Below are 26,499 nucleotides of genomic sequence, written 5' to 3' on the forward strand. Positions count from 1 at the left end.
GCCCCTAGGAGACTAGTATATAAAGGGGGTCATTCATTTGCAATTCATCAAGCAAACAATTCAAGTTCTCTCTAATATAAAGCTTCCTTTAACAATTCTCTTGTGTTCTTTCTTCCATTATCTTAGCGATCTTGAGTGTAGTAAGACTGACTTGACATAACTAGAACGTGAGCAAGTTGTGCAAGATCGTGAGCGAGTTGTCAAGTGCCGCACGTGTACTTAGTTAACAACTAAGGACGTGACACTACATGTCCTTAACTTTTAAACTTGGAACTCTAAGTTGAGGACTTCAGAACTATATGTTCGTAACTTTTGAACATAACTTTAGGACTTCAGGACTACACGTCCTTAACTTTTGAACTAGTAACTCTAAGTTCAGAACTTCAGGACCTATTGTCCTTAACTTTTGAGCTTGTTAGTCTAAGTTAAGGACCTATTGTCCTTAACTTTTGGGCTTCTTATTGTAAGTTCAGGACTTATTATCCTTAACTTTTGAGCTTGTTAGTCTAAGTTCAGGACTTTAAGACCTATTGTCCTTAACTTTTGAGCTCGTTAGTCTAAGTTGAGGACCTATTGTCCTTAATTTTTGGGCTTCTTAGCCTAAGTTTAGGACCTATTGTCCTTAACTTTTGAACTTATAACTGTAAGTTCAGGACCTATTGTCCTTAACTTTTGAGCTTGTTAGTCTAAGTTCTGGACCAAGTGTCCTTAACTTTTGAAATCTTAGTTTCCATGCCAATAATTCCAAGATCTTTGGTTAACACGTAGAGACTTAGATATCTGTAATTAGAGTCAAAGAAGTAAAAACTCAAATTGGTGAATTCTCGTTCACATGGTCTAACACATTCTGTTGTGACCTTGCACATTTGCCTTTTTCTTTAAATGTCAATAAAAATGACATTCTGATAGAAAGCAAAGCATAATAAAAAAAGGTACGAAAGAAAACGAAATTGAAATTAAAATAGTAACTATTTTTGCTCCCCATTAAAATTGTTGGATAAAAAATAAATAACAAACTTAAATAATGGCTACCCCATGCAATTTCTACCAAACTGGTCCGCCAATTCGGGCCCGTGACACTGCCGTGAATTTGTTTCGGTTACTACCAAGAAAATTCGTAGTACGAATCAAACAGACAGAAACCAAATATGATTTGTATATGTCAACTGAAAAAGTAGAATGATGAACAAGAAAGGTCTGGCCATTCTTATGCGTACCAAAATGCGACCTCTTTCACCTCTCTCTGTAAGCTTTACTTCACTCTCCTCCACTTTTATCACACAATTTTCACGAATTAGTTCCTGCTTTTTTCCCTTCCTAATTGGATTTGATTCAATTCATCATTTTATGGTGTTTTTATTTTATTTAATCTTTTTCTTTGGTATTGAATATAAAATAGAGCAAATTGAATCAAATGCAAGTCTCTCAACCGGAAGGTGATAAAGTTTCTTCTTCTCCGGATGCTTCACTTCTTCCACAAAGGTCTTTAATACGTTATCTGTTTGTATTTCTGTATTTTACTCAACTTTCAACCCCCCACAAACCCAAAAAAAAAAAAAAAATAGGAGAAATTTTTCCAGTATAAAACAATCTTGATTGTCTATAAGCACCTATTTCATCTCTATGTTTTTCGGAGTCCTTTGGTCAAGTTTTGTTTGTTAATGTCAGGACCAAGCTTTCCTTGTAAAATGTTAATGATTTAAGTTCTACATTGACGGCATTTTGCCTTATCAGTATATAACAGGTTACATAATTTCTTTTTTGGGAAATCTCCCTTTGTCCCATTTATGTGACGGTGTTTGACTACACTTGGAGTTTAAGAAAGAAAGAAAGACTTTTGAAACTTAATGTCTAAAACAAGCCATAGGCATTTGTGTGGCTGAAAATCTTCTCATCAACGGTAAAATGAGAAGTTCAAAGTTAAGTTCTTTCTAAATATAGAAATGTGCCATTCTTTTTGCAACACATTAAAAAGGAAAGTGTGACACATAAAATGGGTATTGAGGGAGTAAGAGTTTCCTGTAGTTGGTATTAAGTGGCTGAATATTGAAAATGTCAGTGTTGATAAACCCGTCAAATTTATGGTCGGAATAGTTAGAGTATTTTTCTCACAGATATATATAAAAGGAAAAAGGAAGACTTGTAACTTATTATCTTCAGTGCTGCTGCGGGATTACTTATAATGGTTCAACTTTCAGAGAGTTCACCCAAGTACGGGAGTCAATGCACTCAGCCATGTCGACGAACAAGACAGAAATTGTAGATGTTGCTCTAGATGATTTCTCAGAGGTGAACTTCCACCACAGCACGAAATAATCAGTTATTTCTACTGATACTTTGTTAGTTGTCAAGTTAGTAATTGTTGAGCATTAACTTTGCAGGGATACTTTTTCCTTTCCCCAGAAAATCGTCATAAGATACTTCTCTCACTAGCTAAAGAGTATGATCTCAATCGGACCCAAGTTCGCGAGTTAATGAAGCAGCATCTTGATCTTCAGCTCCCAAGCGGTGGGTCCTTTTTTCATTCTTATGAGTGTGTCTTCTTCGTTACTTTTATTTTGTTAGTTGGGTTTAGAAGTTTAGAGCTTTGGCAGATAAGGCTGATGATAGTGGTGATCATGAAGAAGAAGGATCGTTATCTGCTTTCTACCGGATTGAGCGGAATTTGAGGCAGGCTCTCAAGCCTATGTATGAAGTTCTTTTCGAGCGGCTCAATACACATCCTGGGGGATTGAAGTTCCTGTCTGATATGCGAGCTGATATTCTTCATATTCTCGAGTAAGGTTATGTCCCAAATGAAGTGATCTGTCTTTGCTTTATTTGTGCAAACACTGTCTTGATTATAAGATCAATGAAAATCTGCAGATTCAGTGGAAATTTGTTTTTAATTTTCTATATATTTATACCTATGAAATAGGGACTTCATAGATGGTTATTCAATGAATTTGCAGAGACGTAAATATAGCATCTCTGCGAGCATTAGACTCCCACTTAAAGGAGAAACTGATTACATGGCTCAGTCCTGCTAATTTGGAGCTTCACAATATTACATGGGATGATCCTGCGTCTTTGTTGGAAAAAATTGTTGCATATGAGGTACTTTTTTTTTCTTCCTTCTTTGCCTTTCATGTATTATATTCTCACATTGCATTTTTGTATAAATTTTTCTTGTGCTTAGGCTGTGCATCCAATAAGCAATCTTATAGACCTGAAAAGAAGGCTGGGAATAGGTCGCCGCTGCTTTGGGTACTTCCATCCAGCAATATCTGGTTAGCAATCCCTTTCTTGGTTAAGGAGTAAACTCTAGTCACATTTCTGTTCACTATTCTTCCCATTGTTTGTGAATAAAAATCTCATTCAGTAGTCTATGTGGAAGAACATTTTTCTTCTTCTGGTAAACAAAGTTTTCAAGGTTGTTTCCATGTGTTTCATAATTGGAATGACACTTTATGAGAGTGAACATGCTGCAATTACTAGATCAAGGCTTTGGATCCTTTCTTAAGAGAATATTCAGCATATGATCTTGTTGTTGGTCATGCTGATCAAAATTAATCAGGTGGATGCATCACTTTCTAAAGCAGAGCATAGGAGGTGCACTTTTTCTAGAACCAGAAGTGTAGATGTTGTCGCATGTAAAATTGGGAGAGTTGGCCTTAAGGCGGTCTGTTGAATGTTTATATGTCAATCTGTCCTTCTTAGTACTCAAAAGTGTGGACGAATTTTACTTATGCAGTATAAGATACATACAGCAAATCAACTTTCTTATAAAAGTAAGACTAGCATCAGGAAGGCTTTGATGATTAGATCTAGAAGCACTAGAATGTTTGTTTCTTACTTATGCAGTATAAGATACATAGCATCTTGTTTCTTCTCATTCTGCTAATTAACCATATCAAGCCTAATGTTTGATTCTTTTTTTCAGGTGAACCACTTATTTTTATTGAGGTTGCACTTATGAAGGATGTGGCGGCGACCATACAGGTGAAAAAGTCTCGAATTACTCTAGTTTAACTTTGTTGCTGCTCGCTGCCATTAACAACTCTCTAATCATTGCAGGAGGTCTTGTGGGATTATCCTCCAATTTCTGAACATGAGGCTTCTTGTGCAATTTTTTACTCTATTTCATCAACTCAGGTATGTTGACATCTTTCTTAAGTTTGAAGAGCTCTATATTCTCTAAGTTGCTCGGACTCTTCACTTTCGGTGTTGCACCCATGTCGACACGACGTGGGTGTGGGATCCATACTGGAGTTCAACTGATTTTGGGTACTTTGTCCAAATCGTCAGAGAAATTAGGGCAAATACAATGATTTCTAAAATCAAAACAAAGGCTAGGGTGAAATTGAAGAAAATGGAATACTTTGTATATAGAAATTTCTAAGTCTGTCCTTTCCTTTTATCTCCTTCTCAGATTCTCCTCTTAATTAATATTTTCTCCTTCTTGGAGTACTTCTTAATGACATTCTATTGTGAATATTTCTACAGCACAATAGAGTGAGACTAGCCAGTTAGGAGTTAGACTAAGAATGTCATTGGTCGTCTATTGATGCAGGGCTTTACCTGCTAGTTTTACTATACCAGCCATCTTTTTCGTATTTTGTATTCTGTATTTCATATCTATTGTATTGCTGTTATTTTATTATGCATTTATATGGTACTAATATAGCGGCTTCTGTTGCTTTTTGAGCCGAGGGTCTCCTGGAAACAGCCTCTCTACCCTTCGGGGTAGGGGTAAGGTCTGCGTACATATTACCCTCCCCAGAGCCCACTTGTGGGATTATACTGGGTTGTTGTTGTTGTTGTTGTTGTTGGAGTACCTTGTAAATTTTTCACATAATGTCTCATAATTTAGACATATTTTTATAACTCTATTTTTAGATATTTGAATTATTTTTAGATGAATCCTCACACCCGTATCCATACCTGGATCAGTACCCCCTGAATCTTAAAATTTAGATCATGAAGGATCCGAACTCTAGATCCGCATCCGTATCGGATACCCGCCCAGTGTGTGAGAAACTTAGATATTTCTAAGGTTGCGTTTGGATTAGAAAATGGTCGCGTTTTTTATTTGATTTGGTTCGTTTGGTTTGATTAGAATTTGTGTTTGTAATTCAGGATAAAGTTCCCGGTAAAGCCCTTAGACATTTTCCAAGGTTATGGATGAAGGCAAATAGATTAAACCTGGTTACACATATGCTACCGAACTAATAATTCTTTTCTGTTGAAGGAAGAAAATTCTGGGTGGCAGAAAAAGAAAGAACAAAGGTTAAAGTGCAATTCTAAATCTTTTGGTCACTTTCTAGAAGCAGGGCCCATATTCATCCCAAAAGTACAATTGGAAGTGCTTTGGGTATCAACTTGTTTTTGGAGGCCAACTCCTACTTTGTTTCTGAAAACAACTTGTTTCCAAAGTTGGGTAGCAATTTTTGCGCACTGTAAATGTTGACTTTTAAATGATGCTAGACCAGAAAATATGCAGCTTACTTTATCTTAGCAAGCAAAACTAGAATTTATTGTCGTCGCCAAGGGAACTGGTACATGCAACCTTTCGCACCTCTCGCTGCAGGGATGGAGAAAATTTTTTGCTGCTTTTAGAAAGATAGAGACATGTAGTTCCCTATTTATCCAGAAAATGAGAAGTATACTGTTCTTCAGTTCTGGTCTTTGAGTAAGAAAATTGTCTTTTTCTTTAGGCAGCATAATCAAAATATATGATGCTCACAGGAAGAGGAAAAGGAAGTATAAGAATTCTACTTTAACTGTTAAATGTAATTTCTACACACATCTGACTGAAATCTTCAGGAGAGCATCTTTTCTTTCATTTGCACCGTTTGAGGAAGAAAACGCGGACTTCAATCTACTCTTGGCACTTTGATTATTTCTACATTCTTTGTTCACTGAGATAAATAAACAGTGATTTAAACTGATTTACTATTGGCATGCCCAATTTCCTATTTTCTTCTTCCACATATTCTTGCTATGTTTTGATCCTTCGTTTAAGAGTATTTTATTCTTTTAAACATGCAGCCTGGCTTATCAGGAGTCAACCTGGGGAAGTTTCTTATCAAACGTGTGGTTGATGTGGTGAAAAAAGATATGCCCAATGTCTCTGTAAGTTATGGTATTTTCATCAAATGGTCTGGGTTTTTGAGCGACTACTATGTAAACTTCCACTGTGTGTTGGAGTTAAAATGTTGAGAAGCGGATGTGTTTGTAGAACTCTTTAAATTACTTGTACCAATTCTGTCTTCTCGAGGTGCAAGTTCCAAACCCTGCAAGGGGAATACAATTTTAGTGGGATTGCTAATTTAGAGGATATAGATAATTTTCTGTGAAGGTATTTGGCATGAAGAGTTCAAATGAGCTGTGAAGAATTTGTTATGCATTGATCTTTGTGTTTAGCAATTAATTTCATATTAAGGGATAGTCTACTACTAGTACTTTCAATGAAATATTCGGCAGATATGTCTTGGATGAACTGCTTGTTTCTCCGAGGAAGCTTTTGTTTGTAAACCAGACAAACTCAAGTCTGTACTTCTGGCATCTTCAATGGTGTTTAACTTGTCCTACTTGAACAAGATCCAGCCCTCAACTTCCACAGCACTTCAGTCTATAACTTTAAATGTTAAATTTATCTGGATGAATTTATGGTGCTTTCAGGTTTCATAATCAAACTTTTAGTTCTTTGTTGCACCATTTCTCACATGTAAGGTTTCCTGTGAAAATGATATACAGAACTGGTCTGCAGGTATTTGCTACTCTTAGTCCTATCCCTGGTTATAGGCAATGGCTCTTATCAAAGTTGGCTTCGTCAGAGATGTCTGGTTCTGCCTTCAAAGAAAATTTGCTTAGACTGGAAGAAGAAAAAGCACTTATGGATGCATCAGGGTAAGTGTGTGTTTTATAGCATTTTCTGGCTTGGGAATGTAGAGAGGAATATTAATTTTAATTCTGGGAACCAACGGCATGGGATTTATCGCTCTCCTATTTAGTAAAATGTTGCTTGGATTTTCGGGAATGTGTTCTACCCTGTTTCCTGGGTAACTGTCAGCATGGTGTACGATGGCAATGGTTGGACCATGCAAAGTCCGCAGGATAATTCATTCATAAAATTAAGTAGAGCATATTGCTATTGCATATTTTTCTTCAGACGGAGAACAAATATAAAAGGATTAACTTCATATCTAGTAGATACTTCATTCTAAAATATAGCAAACTTTCTTCAAAGTTAAACACATTTGTGCTTTTGTTGTTCCCTGAGATTGTTGTTGTAACTTTTCAAGCAACAATTTTCTGTCCTCCTAATGATCTATCTTTTCTTGCAGAGGTTCTGATATGGGAAGCAGTGGTACTGAAGTAATGTGGAATTTATTGACATCAAAGCACCATGAGTGGACCAATTCACCTAATCTGGTATCTGCGTTGAGAACCCCTATGATGCGACTTTGTGGCAGGTATGCTAAAGCTAAATAGTGGAAGCTTTAGAAATCCTCCATTTAGACATGAGTTGTCTTCCTTGCTTGTTGGGTTTCCTGGTGGTGATATTAAGGCAATGTGATTGTAAAAATTTTCTCCTTCAAACAAGATGTTTCTTTTATGTCAAGATTATCTGCTTCACAGTGATTAAAAGTCTGTTGTTGCATTTATGGCTGTACAGCTTTATAGTGTGAAGTTGACATGCATTTCTATCATGTGAAAGTTTACGGTATTGAGGTAATATCATACATTGAGTTGCCATATTGTTACTTCTTCGGTTGGAACAGGTACCTATTGAAAGAAAAGAAGAGAGGAAAAGCTCTAGATTCGGTTGCAAATTTCCACTTACAAAATGGAGCGGTATGCCAAGCGGTCCATGTTCTGCAAATTCACTTTCTACTTTGGTTTCTTCTCTGTGAATAAAAATTTTAGGTTCTTGAATAAAAAAAGGAACCACTTTTTGCTTAATATTAAAGTTAAGATCCAACAAGAGAGAAGACTTTTAACTACTATCCAAAGGATAAACCAAATGAATTTTGTTTATTCCTCTCTCTAAACTACTGCTGGGAAGGGTCAGTAACTTCTTCCACATGATTTTCATTGAGATAGTTATCAGAATTCCTCTCTAATTATGTATTAGGATAGAGGACTAATTTATAAATTATTGATTAGCATGATTCAAGGAGACTTGATTTAGGAGTGTTGATTAGCATGATTTCATGAGATTTGATTATATTTAGGAGATCTGATTTTATTATAATTTTATTTGATTTGATAGCTGGATTGATTGTATAGATTTATTTTATTTCCTTAATTAGCATTAGGAGCTTTGTATAAATTTCCTTGCTCATGGGATGTAAACATATACCGAAATACAAGAAGTCTCTTCTTCTTCTCAAAATTTAACATGGTATCAGAGCAGGACCCATCCCGATTTTCCGATGTTGGGCCCCCATAATTGTCCACGCTCCAGATGTCCAGTCCTGGGCGCGAGAGGGGGTGTTGAGTCCCACATCGACAATGAAGGGGATGGGTGGTCTCCTTATATGGACTTGGGCAATCCTCACCTCTTGAGCTAGCTTTTGGGGTTGCTGCCTTTTTTAGGTGAGTTATCTCCCTCGCAGCACTAGGGTTCCTTTTTTATCAAAGAGGTCGAGTTTTCTCTCTCTTGTTGATTGTCCGCAACACAAACTCCTTCTGATTGGGCTGAAATATGGAGACATTCAAGGAGACGGTTTCTGGAGAAATCTTGTCTTCTGATGAAATTCAGCTTCTCCGTTGTCTCCTAGCCAAACTTGACTCCACTAACGTTGCCACATCCAATCATGTGCAATCAGGTACTGCCTTTGCTGATAGCCTTAATTTTTGGATTGTCGATAATGTTAAATAGCCAATGGTTCTTTAACACCTATCTCTGGAACAAGTTCTGTCATTTGTACTCCTAATATTAAACTATCATCTGTGCTCCATGTCCCTGAGTTCCCAAACAAGGAAAAGGATTGGCAGTGGTAGATTGCGTGATGACTTGTATATATTAGATGAGATTCAAAACTCTGGTCAAGCCTTTTTTGGAGAAAGTAAGGATGTCAACCAACAAAATAATACAACGGCATAGACGGTTAGGACACCCATCATTATTTGTTTTGAAGAAGTTATATCCCGATTTGTTTTTAAATACTCGATTTGAATCTTTGTTCTGTGATGCGTGTGAATATGCTAAGCATACTAGAAACTCTTATCCTGTGAGTGATAATAGAAGCACAACTTCGTTTATGACTATTCATTGTGATGTATGGGGTCCTACCCAAACTGTTTCTTTGTCTGGTAGTCGATGATTTGTTACTTTCATTGATTGCTGCACTAGGATGACTTGGGTATATTTGTTACAAGCCAAAAGTGAAGTTTTCTCTTGTTTTTAGTCACTTCATAAGATGATTTATACTCAGTTTGATGCCAAAATAGAAATCTTGAGAACTGACAATGGCAGCGAATACATGGATAAAAGATTTGGTGCTTATTTGGAGTCAAATGGGATAGTCCATCAGACTAGTTGTCCTTACACTAGTGCACAAAATGGGGTCACTGAAAGAAAAAATTAGGCATATGTTAGAAGTAGCAAGATCTCTTATGTTCACCATGCATCTACCAAAACCTTATTGGGGGATGCTATTCTAGCGGCTTCCTATCTTATCAACAGAATGCCACTTAAACCCCTCAATTTTCAAAGTCCTCTGGAAACTTTAAAGGGTAAGAATGAATATACTGTTCCTCCAAAGGTGTTTTGGTGTGTTTGCTTTGTTCACACTAGAAATTCTGGGAAACTTGATCCTAGAGCTATAAAGTGTGTTTTCATTGAGTATTCTCCGACACAGAAAGGTTACAAATGTTATCATCCCCCCTCTAGGAGATTTTTTGTTAGCATGGATGTTACCTTTCGAGAATCTGAGCCCTATTTCAGTATTACCTCATCACCTCTTCAGGAGGAGAGCAGTAAGGAAGAAAAGGTAAGTTTACCTAGTTCCATTACTGGACCTCTTGATGATATTGTCACAGGGGAAAGTGAAATTGGAGAAAGAATTCAGGGGGAGACTATTGGGCGTTTGGATAGGCCTAATTTGAAAACTTACTCAAGGAAAAATAGAGCAAAAGAAGCAATCATGCAATCTACCGAAGCTGAACCTTTTACTACTGGTGAGTTATCTACATTTCCGAATGAGTTAGATGAACCTATTGCTCTCAGAGAAGGAGTCAGATCTTGCACCACCAAATACCTTTTATCTAATTTTGTCTCCTATAATTCTTTGTCTCCCTCCTATAGAATCTTTGCCTTGTCTATTTCTTCTGTGTCTATTCCCCAGAATTGGAGGGAAGCTTTTGCAGATCCTAAATGGAAGCAAGCTATGATTGAAGAAATGAAGGCCTTGTCAAAAAATGAGATATGGGAACTTGTCATTTCACCACTAGACAAGAAGTTGGTTGACTGCAAATGGGTCTTTACTGTGAAGCATAAAGCTGATGGCTCAATTGAAAGATTCAAAGCAAGATTGGTGACTAAGGGATTCACTCAGACTTATGGAGTGGATTATCAAGAGACATTTGCCCCTGTTGCTAAGACGAACACTATTAGAATTCTTTTATCTTGTGCAGCTAATCTTAATTGGGACTTGCAACAGTTTGATGTGAAGAATGCATTTCTTCATGGAAACTTAGAAGAAGAGGTGTATATGGAGATTCCTCTTGGATTTGATACTGCACAGAGTCAAGGAAAGATATGCAGATTTGAAGAAAGCCTTAAATGGACTGAAGCAATCCCCAGAGCTTGGTTTGACAGATTCAGCAAAGCAATGATCTCCTTCGGTTACCAACAAAGCAATGCTGATCACACCCTCTTCATAAGACATCAAACGGGTAAACTTACTCTTCTCATAGTTTATGTTGATGACATAGTAATGACAGGAGATGACAAAGAGGAGATGTCTCGATTGAAGAAGTTGTTGGCACATGAATTTGAGATCAAAGATCTAGGAAAATTGCAGTACTTCTTGGGAATTGAGGTTGCTAGATCCAAAAGAATAATCTTTATTTCTCAAAGGAAGTATATTCTGGATCTTTTGAAAGAAAACGGTATGACAGGTTGTAGACCCGCAGAATCGCCCATTGAAAGCAATCACAAGTTACAAAGCGGAGTTGGAGAATCAGTTGGTAAGGAGAGATATCAGAGGCTGGTTGGAAGACTCATTTATCTCTCCCACACTAGACCAGACATAGCCTATTCAGTTAGCCTGGTGAGTCAGTTCATGCATGATCCCCGAGATCCTTATATGCAAGCAGTCTTTCACATTTTGTAGTATCTGAAGTCTGCTCCAGGGAAAGGTCTACTTTTCTCCAAACATGATCAACCTCCAAATAGAAGCCTTTACAGACGCGGATTGGGCTGGATCTTTAGATGACAGAAGATCAACATCCGGTTACTGTACGCTCGTAAGAGGAAACTTGGTTACTTGGAGAAACAAGAAGCAAAGTGTAGTTGCTAGATCAAGTGCGGAGGCAAAATATAGAGCTATGGCCTAGGGTGTTTGCGAACTGCTTTGGCTACACAAGCTACTACAGGAATTGAGACTGTATGAAAAAGGAAAACTTTCCTTGTACTGTGACAATAAAGTTGCCATCAGTATAGCTGATAATCTAGTCCAGCATGACCGAACAAAGCATGTGGGAATTGATCGACACTTCATCAAAGAAAAAGTTACAACTGGTGTCTTGAGTTTGTTTCATGTGCCATCGGAAAAATAACTAGCTGATGTGTTTACCAAAGGTCTCAACAAGCGAACTTTTCATACTTTGAGTTGCAAGTTGGGCATGTACGACATCTTTGCACCAACCTGAGGGGGAGCGTTGATTAGCATGATTCAAGGAGACTTGATTTAGGAGTGTTGATTAACATGATTTCAAGAGATTTGATTATATTTAGGAGATCTGATTTTATTCTGATTTGATTTGATAGCTGGATTGATTGTATAGATTTATTTTATTTCCTTAGTTAGCATTATGAGCTTTGTATAAATTCCCTTGCTCATGGGATGTAAACATATATAGAAATACAAGAAGCCTTCCTTGACATTCAGCTTTTCCGAGATCCCGAGAACCTATTTTCACCTGAACATTCGTGGAAAGAAAATTTCCATGTAAAGAATGTGTATGCTTGGGACCTTGGGACAATTTAAATGAATGCACTAATAAGTAATACCTACACTCATTTTAGGGTTTTGCTCTACTAAGTTGAAGCTTTAATAGACCAAACACAACATTTGTCTGCATGCGCTCTTGAAGTGTTTTGCAAGCATAAGAACTGAAATAGTGAAACCTAATTATGAGAAGAGAGAAACATCCGAAGGGCATTACTTTGTTGGATTATTAGAACTAGCTGAGTACGTGGAATTCTATGTCTAGTATAAGGATTGCTGATACCCAGATGTGTATGCAAGTTAGTATCGGAATTAGCTAGTGGTCACAAAACCAAATCTGTGCAAACTGACTTCTTTTCCATTCGAATCCTATAATAGGATTAAGATTCGATATGTTGTTCTTTTTTAGAAGCTTGCATGCATATTTTTGTTTAAATTGCTTTCTAGTTTTCTTTTCCTATATATTATTGGATAATCATCCTGCTCTGTTGAAGTGGATGTTACTATATATGCGTGAGATGTGGATCTATTCTTTTTCCCTTTTTTTGCATGGAGTGAGAAAAGCTCACAGAGTCCCTCTGCGTTAGTATTCTCAGTATTCCCCCCTTTTATAACTTAGAATATCAATTTTAGATGATTGGAAGGCTAAACTGGATGGCTGATCGGTCACAAAAGGGCCTTGCTCAAAGTGGAGGCATAATGGTAAATTACATCTACAGGTATTATGTTAACCCGAACAATCTTTTTCTTTCAATTCTGCAGTCTGCGGTTTGTGACGTTAAAATACACTCTGTGTTTAGACACCTGATTATCAATCTTTGAGTGCATTATTTGTTATTCCAGCTTGACAAGCATTTTCCTGAATACAGATTAACATGAATGATACAACTATTCTTTGAACAATGAGTTACTGAAACAGTACTGGTTTATGATTGGAACATGAAATGATTATAGGTAATTAAGATATTGATAGAAAAGCATTTCAGGTTGGACAACATTGAAGATACTGCTCAGTCATACCTGAATGAAGGGCACATCGAAGCTTCTTCTGATTTCAGAAGCTACATTGAGGTATGTTAGTTCCCTAAAGCTGCTACTGAGATGTAGAAGTCAGATAGATAGCTCTCTCTCTCTCTCTCTCCAACACGAGGCTATGTTTCTGCTACAGGATGAATTGGAGAAGGAGTAAAATCAGAAGGATTAGGAGAAAATCTTGACACTGTAAGTAGAATATGAAAGATTTATACAGGTTTGAAATGTCCGATTGCGGATTCAATTGTTCTATATAAATGGTACTCTGTAGTATCTATCAGTTTAGTTAAAACTATTAGTGGTTAATCGTCCTCTTAACCCTTTCCTAGAAAGGTGGCCTAGTGCCTTATTTTCTTCTGGAGGGACAGGTGTTTTGTGCTTGATTAGAAAGTTCAATCTTAGGCAAAAAACGCTATGTGATTTCTTCCCACATGCCTAAGTCTTCGTCGGTAGAGCTACCCGGTGCATGTACTGGCAGGAGGTAGCAGATACTCGACGGAATAATTGAGGTTTACGCAAGCTGGCACGGATACCACCATTTGTAAAAAGAAAGTGTTATCCAAGATGGTCACTACTTGCTATTATCTGTTACTTCGGATGTGTCATCTTATGCTTTGTTCTGTAAAACATGAAACTCCAACAATCATTATTTGTTGCTATAGGATTGCTCATCCAATCCGCAATATCTTGTTTATCAGCTGGCTTTCTTCACGATGGTTGAGATGTTTATGTTTCTTTTGAGCAGTTATCTTAATTTTCACTCTTAAATTTATAATCTTTCCTTGTGATTCAAAAGAGAGCAGATTATCTTGTCAAACCTGGAGATCTCAATCCAGCGATGCATTTGGAAATGTTACGGAGTACAGCTAATCATAATGAAAGAAGTAAATTTGAAAACACAGTATTCTCTAATATATACTGCGACACATGGTCATTTAATTTTTGATTTTTGATTTTTGAAAGTAGAAGTAAACATAACAAGTCTATATATTGCGGATCCCAAAAAAAAAAAAAAGTTTAACAGCTTATTCTAATGGGAAAATACATACTCCCTTTGTTCCGTTTTATGCCACATTTGACTGGGCAGGAGCTTTAGAAAAATTATGGGTCTCCAACGGGACGGTTCGGCCCGATCCCGCCCACCCCGTTAAGAGTTTAGGGGGATGGGGTAAAGGGACGTGGGATGGGACCCCGTTTAGTCCCGGCAGCCCGGTCTAGTTATAGTCTAGTTGTGGTCCGGCCTGGCTCGACAGATCGTCTTTTTTAAAAAAAGCATTTATAATCATTAGCCAACGACTAAATTTTCATGAATAGCCTTTGGCAATAGCAAAAAACGGCTGTATTTGCCCCCCCCCCCATAACACCACCTATCCCCCTCAAATTTTTATTTTAACCCAAGTTTATTAAATTATATTTTAGCTCTAGTTTTAACTCTAAATACCTTAACCCTTCTTCAAAATTATATTCTCTCTCTTTCTATATGTGATATTATATATATATATATATATATACACATACCTTGAGTCGGTTATCCAGGAGGGAGGGGAGATCAATGAGGATGGAGGTTAGGATCTGGAGTCCTGTGTGACAAGAGAGTGCAACCGTTACTCAAAGGTAAGTTCTATAAAGCGGTAATTAGACCGACCATGATGTATATGGCTGAGTGTTGGCCTGTTAAGAACTCACACATCCAGAAGATGAAAGTAACAAAAATGAGGATGTTGAGGTGGATGTGCGAGAACACTAGGATGTATAAGATTAGGAATGACGATATTCGGGAGAAGGTGCACGTGACTCCCATTGATGACAAGATGCGGGAAGCGAGGCTTAAATGGTTGGGGCATGTTCGGAGGAGAAGCCCAGATGCTCCGGTAAGAAGGTGTGAGCGGTTGGTTGTGGATGGCACAAGAAGATATAGAGGGCGGCCTAAGAAGTATTGGGGAGAGGTGATCATGCAGGATACGACGATACTTCAGATTTCCGTGGACATGACACTTGACAGGAAGATGTGGAGGTCGAGTATTTGAGTTGTAGGATAGGAGGTAGTTGAGTCTTGCCTTACTTTGTACCTTTGTGAGACTAGTCTGGTAGGGTTTTTGTCTAAGATAGCTAGTGGCATGTTGTGTCTAACTATTTCGCTTTTCAGTGCAGGACCTATTTACTAGATATCGCTTTTGCTTTGCATCTTTCTTCTGGATTTCATGTTGTCCCTATTTTCCCTATGATTTCTATGGTGATACTAATATTGTCTCCTTTTGTCTTTTTATTTTCTTGAGCCGAAGGTCTTTCAGAAAGAGTCTCTCTACTCCTTCGGGGTAGGGGTAAGGTCTGCGTACAAACTATCCTCCTAAGACCCCACTAGTGGGAATTTACTGGGTTTTTGTTGTTGTTGTTGTTGTATGTGTGTGTGTGTGTATATATATATATATATATATATATCCATCATTCTCTCAATTTTTCCATAATAATTTAAATTTCAAGTATTTGGGCAAACATTTGGAGCAAGCTTCAAACTTCAAATTAATTTGTCAAGTATTTAGTGCAAGAATTTAGGCAAATTCTTCAAGTTCTAATATTTAATTACGGTACAGTCATTTCATCTCTTATTTTTTGTATTTAAATTATGGCCGATAAAAATGTATTTGGCATATACCCAACCAATTTTAAAAAAATAAATAGTAAAGGTGCTAGTTCTAGTAGTAATTCTAATTCTCTTCTAAAATTAGAAAACATATAGAGGATATGACTCTTGTTGATGAAATTTCCTTTAGCCAACCCTCGACTTTATGATATTAATTCGGAAGAGCCATTTGTAACGACCCGACATGTCGTTTTGAGCATTTGCACTTTGCTTGGTTGTTTGAAGCCATGAGTAGATCCGTGCGATGTATTACGACTTGTTTGTATCGGTAGTTTTGGTTTTTCAGGTAATTCGGAATTTATTTGGAAGAATTAATTTCATGATTGAAGTTTTGAAGTTGGAAGAGTTGATCAAGTTTGACTTTTTAGTGTTTGACCTCGGATTGGAGATTTTATGGTTCCATTAGGTTCGGATGGTAATTTTGTACTCGGGCGTATGCCCGGATTTTCATTTGGATATTTCTAGAAGGTTTCGGCACTAATTGACGAAGGTTGGAAATTTGAAGGTTTGAAAAGTTCATAAGTTTGACCAAGAGTTGACTTTGAGGATATCAGATTCGGATTGTGGTTCCGAAAATTGGAATAGCTTCGTTATGTCATTTGGGACTTGTGTATAAAATTTGAGTTTATTTAGAGTTGATTTGATATATTTTGGCGCGAATTTTTGGAAGTCGAAAGTTCATTAAGTTTTATTTGAGGTATTTCGTCATTTCGATGTTTTTATGTGTGATTTGAGGCCTCGAGTAGGTCCGTATTATGTTATGAAACTTGTTGGTATGTTCGGACGGGGTCCTCGGGTGAGTTTCAGATAGGTTTGGATTGTGTTGCGCTCGTTTTGATGTTTCGATGTCGTTTCTTCAAGTATAAATGGTACCACATTAGGTATATGAGCTTCAATTTCTGTGTTGATTGAACCATTAGATCCGTATCGTAATTTTGGAACCATAACAACTAGAATCATCAAGTTTCGGCATTGTATGAGGAATTTATGGTCATTTTACTAATAATTGGATTGCTAGATTTTTCAGATTAATTACGACATTGCCACTAACTTCGTATTTAAAAATCTACACTATTTCCAAATATTGAAACCAACATATATCCTTCATTATAAGGTCAAATGGAGTGATTCAAAAGCCTAACTTGACTGAAATTTCACAAGGAATCCATTGGAGGCATCAAAAGCGAGTTTCAGGATCATTTGGCATACGAAATGAGGCAGAACAGCTGGGCAAAAATATTTAATATCGAAGATTTGTTCATTTGGTCATATTTTGAGTTGGGAGCTCAGATTTGGGCAATTGTTGCGGCAATTTTCACCATATGGATTGGGGTAACTGTTCTCTACTCGATTTTGGTTATATTTCGTGAATCTATCTTCGTTTTTGGTAATTGGATTGTGAATTTTAAAGAGAAAATTGGGTGGTCTTGTCCAAAATTTCATAGAGTGAATTTTTGAGTTTTGAACATCGATTTGGAGTTGGATTTGGGTGAAACTAGTATGGTTGGACTCATAATTGAATGGGTTGTCGGATTTTGTAAGTTTTGTCGAGTTCCGAGGTGCGGGCCCGAGTTTGACTTTTTGGTTAACTTTGAGGTTTTGATTAAAGATTCGACCTTTATCATTTGAAATTGTTTTCTTAGGCATTATTTGATATTCTTGAGTTTCTTTTAGCTAGTTTTGAACCGTTTGGAAATCGATATGCGTGAGATGTCATTTTTGGAGCATCGTTTTCCTTACTCGGTATTGATTTTGGCTTGTTAAAGGTAAGTAACATTTCTAAACTTGGTGCTGAGGGTATGAAATCTCGAATTACGTATTATGTGATTGATGTTAAGGTGACGCGCATGCTAGGTGACGGGCGTGTGGGCGTGCACCGTAGAAATGGTGGTTTAGTCGATTTCATGGAATTGTGTAACCATCTTATCTGGACATTTTTACTGTACAGTATATGTTAGAGCACTTGAGTTGTAATTTATGCTAGAAATCATGTTTAGGCTATATGCTGGCACTATTGGGACCCACAATGGTCGTTCTTTGCTGTTGAGTTATTTGCTTAATTGCAATTATGTACTCAGTCGCATTCATCATTTTATATCATATCTCAGTTTCTGTTATTGTATATTGTCACATCTCGCATCATTGATTAGAGCTGCTTAGTATGAGCGTTGTGAGCCCGTGAGACTGGAGAGATTGGTGATTGAGTTGGGACTTGAGTGCTGTGCTGTGAAGGTGTGTGTGTGTGTATATATATATAAATATGGATCAGGCTACACACCACAACGAGCCTTATGGCTACATATATGTGGATAGGGTTGCACGCCGTAATGAGCCCTATGCCTATGTATATATGTGGATCGGATTGCATGCCGCAACGAGCCTTATGACTATATATATGTGGATCGGGTTGCACGCCGCATCAGGTATTGTACGGTGCTGAGTGACTGAGTATGTTGAGTATTGAGCATGGTGAGAGAGAATACAAGATAGTAAGATTGAGTACTCTGAGAGTATGAGTACATGAGTTCATCACTGAGATACATTGCATTTGACATGCGTACTTGAGATACTGCATAGAAATGCATTTCCTTCTGCTACCCGGTTTTGGTGACATTCATGATTTCACTTATATATTGACATGTAGGTATAGAGATGTATTTTTCTCATGCTATCTTAAAATGAAACATCTTGTTTATTGTTAAAAGGTTATTGGGAAAATCACAGTTTTCAAACATATCATATGTCCTTGGTGTTTCTTGGTGAAAGATTTGGGATTTACTGTTATACTTGAAAAGCATGCCTATTTTCCGTAACTGTGAACGAGCTAAGCATTTTATCTCTAGTTATTTTCTTGTACTATTTTTATTATATTGTTATAAATTGTGGCTGGTTATTGGAGTTGGACCCTGACCCATGTCCTTGCTCGTCACTACTTTCAACCTAAGGTTAGGTTTATTAGTTATTGAGTACATAGGGTCGGTTGTACTCATACTACACTTCTGCACCTTGCATGCAGATGTTGGATGTTGATGTTGCTGAGTACGGCGGGAGCTGGATTTGAAGATGTACATGCATTCCAGTCATAGTTGCCTTTTGATCTTGATAGCTTTAGTATTTCAAATATGTTCATGTATATTTCAAATAGATGGTGTATTTTATTTCAAACTAGCTTTGTAAACTCTATATTTTAGAAGCTCATGATTTGTACTACCAGTCCTTGGGGAATTCTTTGTATAAAGGCAGTTATATTATCTTTTCTTCTCCTAATAAATTTCATTAAATTAGATATTTGGTTATTGGGTTACCTAGTGGGTTGGATTAGGTGCCATCACGACTAGTTGGATTTTAGGACGTGACACGTTGGTATCAGAGCTCTAGGTTCATAGGTTATACAAGTCATGAGCAAGTGTCTACTAGAGTTTTGTGGATCGGTATGACAACGTCATACCTATTTTCGAGAGGCTACAGGGAATTTTGGATAAACTTCCCATCTTTCTTTCCTTATCGTACCACATTGATTCAGCTTGAAGCGTAACTCTTTGAATTCCTTCCACGCATTCGTATGCGCATGTGAGCGTGCGCTCGATGTTAGCTGTACATCGATGACTTGTGATTCCATGGATAAGGTGGGAGATGTGATTTCGGTGTGCTGATGATGAGCTAGTCTGGAGGGCTTGAGGCCGGGTTTTGACTGTAGCTTGAGCACAGAGATTTCAGTTGTGTGAGCACGTGCTTTTGGACTTATAAGTCCGATGGATTGAATGTGACGAGAAGAGTTTGCTTGAAATGTAAAAGTGCTATTGGGTGCCTGATTTCTGTTTTGATATGACGTATAGTCTCGAGTTATGAGTGTATTGGAGGATCTTTCATGTTGTTTAATCGTGGAACGAATTAGGTTCTCATGCCTTGTTGGAGAGTTCAGACTCAGGAAGATTAAGTGATTGCTTAGTAGTTGTGGCTGTGAAAGGGTATAAAGAGATGTCAGTTTGAGGCTAGATAGGTGGGTTATAACCTATGAGGTAATCTACGGATATGTGATTCTTATGATTTTGTGTGGATGATTCCTTTTCTACTAGTGGGTTATATTTGTGGGATCTGAGTTTGGATCAGTTGTAATAGTTGACCTGACCGTCACAAGGATGAATGCGAGATTTGTAGATGATTTGAGGTATTAGAGGGTTCCTGTTACACAAGCTTTTGAAGGTTTGAGTTGAATTTCGGCATGGTATCATGTCAGTAATAGAGTAGGGGCATTATGAGTTATCGAGTGTTTTGTTCTATGCCTTCGAGCCAAGCGAGGGAGTCTGCTATCGACGATTTAATTGCGTGGTTATGTGGTACTAGTTTCGGTTTGAGGCATACTTGTGCATCAGATATGACTACGTCAACTTCTTGAATTCTTCAACCATGTTTTTGATGAGCAGGTCCTTCTCGGAGGATTTTTGTGTATAGGAGATTGGTTGGATAGAGTGAGGCACGGTTTCCACATATATAGGATTGTTTTGGTTAGTGCCCGGTGCTTGGGTGTAATGGTGGTCATTGGTAGAGTTTTAAGGGTCAAGAATGGGTTGTGGGGTATTCTGGGGAGTATGATAAGTGGCGGTTAGTGGGTAATGAATTGATTGATGGTGGTGTTGTGGCAGAGTTTATACTGGTAGGGGATTGAGATTTTGGGGTGGGGTTGCGTATTGATGCGGTATATGAGGGTTTTACGGATATTGGTTTGATATATTTTGGGGAGGTGCTGGGTTCTTTGTGTTTTGTTGGTTGATGTTAGGGACATTCAGGGTGAGTGACAAGTTTTCCAAGCTGCGCACCTGCTCAAGCTCTCCCTGTAGTTCTAATATCTTTTGTTCTAACCTCAAGACTAGATCATTTGATGCTGGGGTACTCCGACCATTTGAAGCTTCCGCGTTCTCATCGTTCTCCTTTCGAATACCACTTAAATCGTCCATTTTTCCTTTTCCTTTTCCTTTTGTATTGCTTGGAGGAGAAGGAGGTGGAGGGCCTCTAGATCTGGTGTGATATGTTGATGATGCTAGTATGAGCAAACCAACCTTAGGGGATGGGAATAAGAAATAAAGAAAAACAAAAAGGTAAACAAGTCAGTGAGGATTCTGAAATGTTTGTAATATTTAAACACATATTGCGGGAATGTAAATCCGTGTCCTAATTTGGGAGCCTCATTGTTCCCGAGGTAGGCCTAGTGACAAATAAATTTGGAGAAATTTAGTGCCAATAATTGCCTTATTTCATTAAAGTGAAAGTACACGAACCAAAACGAAACTAAATAAGATAATGTCACTAATGGCCCTTGGCCTTATTACATTTAAAAGGAAAGCAAATAAATCTAATCTACTTGGTCCCAGAAGGACTCTCTCTAGACTGGATGCTCTTGTCGATCAACTCTCCCAACTCGCGCAGGTTCAGCAGCAGGAAGGCCCTTGCAAGATGCCCTCCTTCGTTTCATTCGGTGTTTTGGCAATCAGTGACCCTTTTTCTCATCTTCCCTTTCAACTCCATTAAATTGTACTCCAGGTATTCCAACCTCTCGATGGATTTAACTGCTCTTTCTTTCCATTCGTTAATCATCTCCATGTCTGCTTTGTGCAGCGCCATGTGCTCGGCTTCAGACTCTCCAACTCTTTTCCGCAGCTTGTTGTTCTTCACCTCTGCCTCAGCAACCTCATCTATAACCCTGTTTCCTGGCCCAGTCCTTGGCTCAACAACCCTAGTTATGTTGTCCTCCAACCACGAAGGGTAAATGTACGAGTGGCCCACATGATATCGGTCTGGATCAATAGTATCCTTCTCCATAATAATCTTCAAGGTCCATATGTGTTGCGCTTCATTCTTATACGGGATGCGTCACCTTGGAAATTGGCTCTGAAGTGACATATTTTGGCAACCCGTGGTATGATTTGTCTCCTGCCTGCTTGTCTCATAATCCTGAGAGGAGCGTAAGGGTATATTCCCCTCAACCCGATCAACACCAAGTGTGGAAATTCCCTGGATCTGATGATGAATTCATCGGTAGGGAACCACTCGAACATCCACTGGACTTGATCCTCAGTAAAATTTTCGAAAAGCTGTACCCATCCCATAGCGTCCTCTGGATGAGCAAACATGTCTGGAATGTAGTTCATTCTTTTGGGATGATGGAAGGCTATATGATCTTTTCACGGCCTTCGCGGAAATTCTTGATGGTATTGTCCCTTTTGGAGATGTTCCAACAGCTAGACCTGTAGTAGCAAGTTACAACCCTCGAAGAACTTGAACCCCTTCTGACATCGCTCCAAAGCCCGGTATATGTCTGCAACAATCATAGGACGATAGTGTATGTCTCCCCCTCGATTTCGTCCATCAGAGTTTTGGTTACTATAGCCAACCTAGTATGGATCTTATCCCCTTAGATTGGGAATACTATCATGCCCAGGAAACACATAATAAACACGAAGACCCTATGATGAATCCAACCTAAAGAAGTAATTAAGAACTCATCATCAAAAATACGGTAGGAGTTGCTGTGACCGTATCTTTCATAAAGGAACTCAAAAGGTATGTAGGAGTCCTTTAGGCATTTCAAGTTATCATTTTTCTTCAGACCTACCATCTTCAGAAATCCCCTAGCAGTGCAATTTTCAGGTGCCAATAGATTAGGGCTATCCCAAGGTAACCCAGCAAATGCTCCTATTTCTTCTAGAAGAGGTGTCATTTTTATGTTCCCAAAAAGGAACACAACCCTTTCCTTGTCCTAAAACATAGTTGCAGCCTCGATCAACATTTTGTTGAGCGGAAGGTCCATCAAAGAAGGAAAGTTTCCTAAGACTCATTTCATATAGTTTTGGTCACACGAAGGAAGATCCCTCCACCAATCTGGCAAAAGTGAGGGTATGCTAACCATACTGAATCTGGGGACCTCGTGCCTCATTTTCTGCAAAACAAAGAGAGTTAGGCCCTTTTCCCCTCCAGGTTCGTCTATTTATATAGTAATGATTAATATATTGACACTTATTTCTCCAAGTTAATGCACATAATCGTGGTTATGTCCGTTGGGATTATGGAAAATCAGATGGGCTTTTGGACAAGGCTTGTCTTAAAGGGTTATTATGTGGACAACATATTAACCCGATTAGGTTTAACCATGATGCATGTACAATTTAATCAGAGTAGGGTTGCTATAAGGTCTAGACTGGGACCCTCAAGAGGACAACTTGAGGGAAAACGCACGGAACCGTCAAACGCACCGTTGATCGACTAGTTTTACCGCAAATACACCTTTCCGAATTTAAAGGGTAATATATAGGAAGAGCGCAAACACTAATCAAGCGTTGCTATTGGATTAATTACGCATGAGTGGAATATGATGTTGAGCATGATTTATGCAGCAATAAATAACATGTTGTCAAGTATTTGCACGTAAGAAAATAATAAATGCAGTATTTAAATAATTGAAAGACAGTTACAGGAAAGAAAACAAAGAGACAAGTCAGTTTCTGGAAAAGAAATCATAAATGCTTGAAAATAGACTGTTAAATTCAAATAAGGGGAAAGGTTACGTGGGATAGAACATGCTTGGACTAATTCACAAAAGATAAGTTCGTTATGGTAAGAGCCTAAAAATAATCCCCAGTAGAGTCGCCATGCTGTCGCGCCCCCTTTTTTCCCTTTTTGACGGGGAAGTCCGAGTTTCGACATTTATGGGGGAAATAACTTGTTTCCTTTTGTGAATTGAGTATTTGAAGAGTCGCCACCTAACATATTATGGTGCGTTAGGGCACTTAGAGTGATTAACTCATAGACTAGTTTACATGACCAGAGATTAGGGTAAGGGCTCGAAATAACCTTGAGTGGAAGGTGTTAGGCACCCCTCGCGGTCCACAATGGTGGGTCCCGACCAAACTCAAACTATGTGAATTAGTCATTTTAAACAAATAAATAGTTTTAACACGTACTTGCAAGTAAAGTCATGTTTTGGCATTCTAAGCACATGTATGATTCAAGTAATGAAACAGGGAAAAGGCTTGAACAAGCTGCACATATATAAAGAAAAATAAATTTATTTAAACAACAGGAGTTGGGAAAGAGGGGTCCTAGGTTGGTTAGCCTATAAGATCATACCCACACAATGCCCGGTAATCACTTCTCAATGAGGGGTTACACGTGACATTAGCGCGTAGTCATCATATCCTTACTACCCAATTCCCTCCTCTTGGTCATAGCCTAAAGTGTTCTAGCAACATTGAATGATGTCCTATACGTGCACTACCCGTCCTTTCCTGGTGGCCCTAGAGGTATTTAGGACCTCTGATTTAGGTATTTCTGGACCATCTTAAAGTACTTAAAGGAGAAAATTCTAGGCATCAATCAAAACAATTAGGACTGCATTTAAAAAGGGAATAATTAAAGGCTCACATTTACCTCCACATAAAACAAGTGCATGTCTCAAACAACAGTTTCAGGTATTTAAGAGAAAGCCTTATAGCATGATATCTAGGTGAGCAGAGAATATGCAGTACTGAAGTTGGACCAAAGTGTCAAAGACCTATTCAGCTTGCCTACTGATTTTAGACCTGTTGATTATGAGCAGTCACAGATAACAGAACACAGTTTTACAGTTGCAGGATTTAATCGTCCTATAGGCTTGTCTAGGCGTGTAATGGTGATGTCCTATGAGCACGATATCTATAACTAATTAGGAATGCAGTAAAACAGTAAACGATTTTTAAACAGGCAATTTGGGTCCTATAGGCATGCTTTCTAGTGATATTTAATATGATTCAGAACTGAAGAGCACGAGTCAAACTGATTTTAAATCTAACTAAACTGGTTTTAGATCCTATAGGCATAATTTCTATTACAACTGATTTTAAATCCAATAGGCATGGTATCTAATTAGTAAAAGCTAATTTTGATCTTATAGGCATGATTTCTAAGGAGACGAATTTGAATACATGCTGTCATGGAAACTGAATTTCAATTACTTTACACCCTATAGGCATGATATCTAATTATAAAACTGATTCAGATCCTATAAGCATGGCTTCTAATTGTGTGAAGGTAAAGCATGCAGAATTTATTTAAACCCAAGCAGATCCTATAAGCATACTATCTAACAAACACATTTGAATCAAAATAGACCCTATAGGCATGTTATCTACCCAATTTACCCACAATATACAACTACCCTCCATTTTTCACTAATTACCCCACTGTTTGTTTAGAATTAATTATTACAGACCAATGATTAACAAAATTACATAAATAGAATAGAAATTAAACTATAGGGAGCCTGAAGTAGACCCAAAGTAATTTACAAGCCTCCAATAGTCTCAAATGCCCAAAGTTCCATAACCAATTTCATGTCTAGGTGTGTCAGAGTTCCCTAAGGACCTCAAGGATCCCGAGCAATGCTCACACCTAGAACTTTCTCAAATAATAACTGATTATTGTGTAGTGTGGAAGTGCCAGCCCTGATATGCCAGAGTTTAAAGAGATCTCAAGGGTCTCAAAGCAGTATACATACTAGAGGGGCAGTACCTAGTATTCTAGGAGTAAGTGAAATTGCATAATGGTTTGAAAGAGTTTAAAAGAAAGGTCTTAGGACTGAAAAGAACTTCTGAACACCATTAGTGATAAAACAGTTTAAGGAAAGTATAAAGGAACAATTTGCAATCAAAACATACGTCATAGAATAAACAATTTTAGGAAGTACTTTGGCAAACAACCATTACACAAGGGAAGAGGGGTTGGAAACACATAGGATACACCTTAATAAAACTCTTAAAGGGGTTCCATAGAACTGTGATGTAGGTCATGCAGCAAAGATCACAGTAGAAACATATTGAAGCCATTCTAGGGAGAGTAATTAACTTAGCAGGAGTGAGGCAGAGCAAGCAAAGACTTAGATGGGCATGCTAGGAAAGTATTAATAGGTGAATACATGCTAATTACACAAAGGTAGAGTCTAGGCATGCTAGATAAACAGTAGTCAGTCGAACAAGCTTAGTTTCATAAGTAGATATGTTAAACAAGATAGCAAACAAGCAGGTAAGAGTGGAAATATGCTGATCATAGATTTGAATAGGCAGTATTTAGACACATAGGTTTGGATTCTTAAAATTAATCAGAAGCATACCTAGTTAAAGAAATAAAACACAAGATGTGAGAAAGGTATTGCAATTTCCAGCCTTGGCTTGCAGCCGGCTAGAATAACAGAGATCACAAGTAGCAAAGAGAGCAGGGAGGGTCTTTTTCAGAGTGTAAAGTGGTAGTTTTTGATCTATTATTCATGTAGAAGTTAAAATAAGAGGGAGTTTATATAGTAATCAAGAGTTAGACAAAATAAGGTAAGGGATCAATCATGTAGCAATTAGGGAAAGTCAAAGAATCAGTCACACACATAAAATCAGTAAGTCTTCCCCTTAATCAATGGAATCAATCAACGGTAAAAGCAAGACAAATATTTAAGGAAGGGAATCAAGCAAGACTTGGGTACAGAACAGGTAATTAGGAGTGAATTAACAGGAACTTCAATTAAGGAAACAATCAGTGAAAATCAGCAAATAACAAATAAGGCAAGGGAAAACTAATTAAGGCAAGAAGTTCAATCAAAGCGAGTAGAGAAGTAAGAATCAAAGGTTTTGTTAAGGAAAAGAGTTC

General features: G+C 37.9%; 1 protein-coding gene across 5 annotated transcripts; it reads left to right on the plus strand.

The window, feature by feature from the left end:
• Nucleotides 1-1,052: 1,052 nt before the first annotated feature.
• LOC107825941 (uncharacterized) lies at nt 1,053-13,913 on the plus strand. 5 transcript variants are annotated; one of them, XM_016652874.2, is made up of 17 exons: nt 1,054-1,245; nt 1,400-1,482; nt 2,199-2,289; nt 2,382-2,508; nt 2,595-2,778; nt 2,952-3,096; nt 3,179-3,269; nt 3,923-3,981; nt 4,057-4,134; nt 6,031-6,114; nt 6,752-6,891; nt 7,329-7,457; nt 7,767-7,839; nt 12,798-12,883; nt 13,151-13,235; nt 13,333-13,385; nt 13,526-13,913. In XM_016652874.2, exons 1-16 carry the CDS (start codon nt 1,180-1,182, stop codon nt 13,351-13,353), a joined length of 1,542 nt encoding a protein of 513 aa, XP_016508360.1. In that variant the 5' UTR covers nt 1,054-1,179; the 3' UTR covers nt 13,354-13,385; nt 13,526-13,913. The 5 variants fall into 5 exon arrangements, 4 of the variants coding, with proteins under 4 accessions (XP_016508360.1, XP_016508359.1, XP_016508361.1 ...); XM_016652873.2 differs by having other exon boundaries at nt 1,055-1,245; nt 13,333-13,913; XM_075249464.1 differs by lacking the exon at nt 1,400-1,482 and having other exon boundaries at nt 1,134-1,245.
• Nucleotides 13,914-26,499: the final 12,586 nt, after the last annotated feature.

This window comes from Nicotiana tabacum, chromosome 3 (assembly GCF_000715075.1).
Source record: "Nicotiana tabacum cultivar K326 chromosome 3, ASM71507v2, whole genome shotgun sequence".
NCBI lineage: Eukaryota > Viridiplantae > Streptophyta > Magnoliopsida > Solanales > Solanaceae > Nicotiana > Nicotiana tabacum.

Excerpts from the sequence above, each read along its gene's own strand:
- LOC107825941 (XM_016652874.2), top strand. The coding sequence starts at position 1,180 with ATGATGAACAAGAAAGGTCTGGCCATTCTTATGCGTACCAAAATGCGA. Across the intron at positions 2,290-2,381 it reads CTCTAGATGATTTCTCAGAG|GGATACTTTTTCCTTTCCCC; the intron begins GTGAACTTCCAC and ends TTAACTTTGCAG. Across the intron at positions 12,884-13,150 it reads ATGGTAAATTACATCTACAG|GTTGGACAACATTGAAGATA; the intron begins GTATTATGTTAA and ends AAAGCATTTCAG.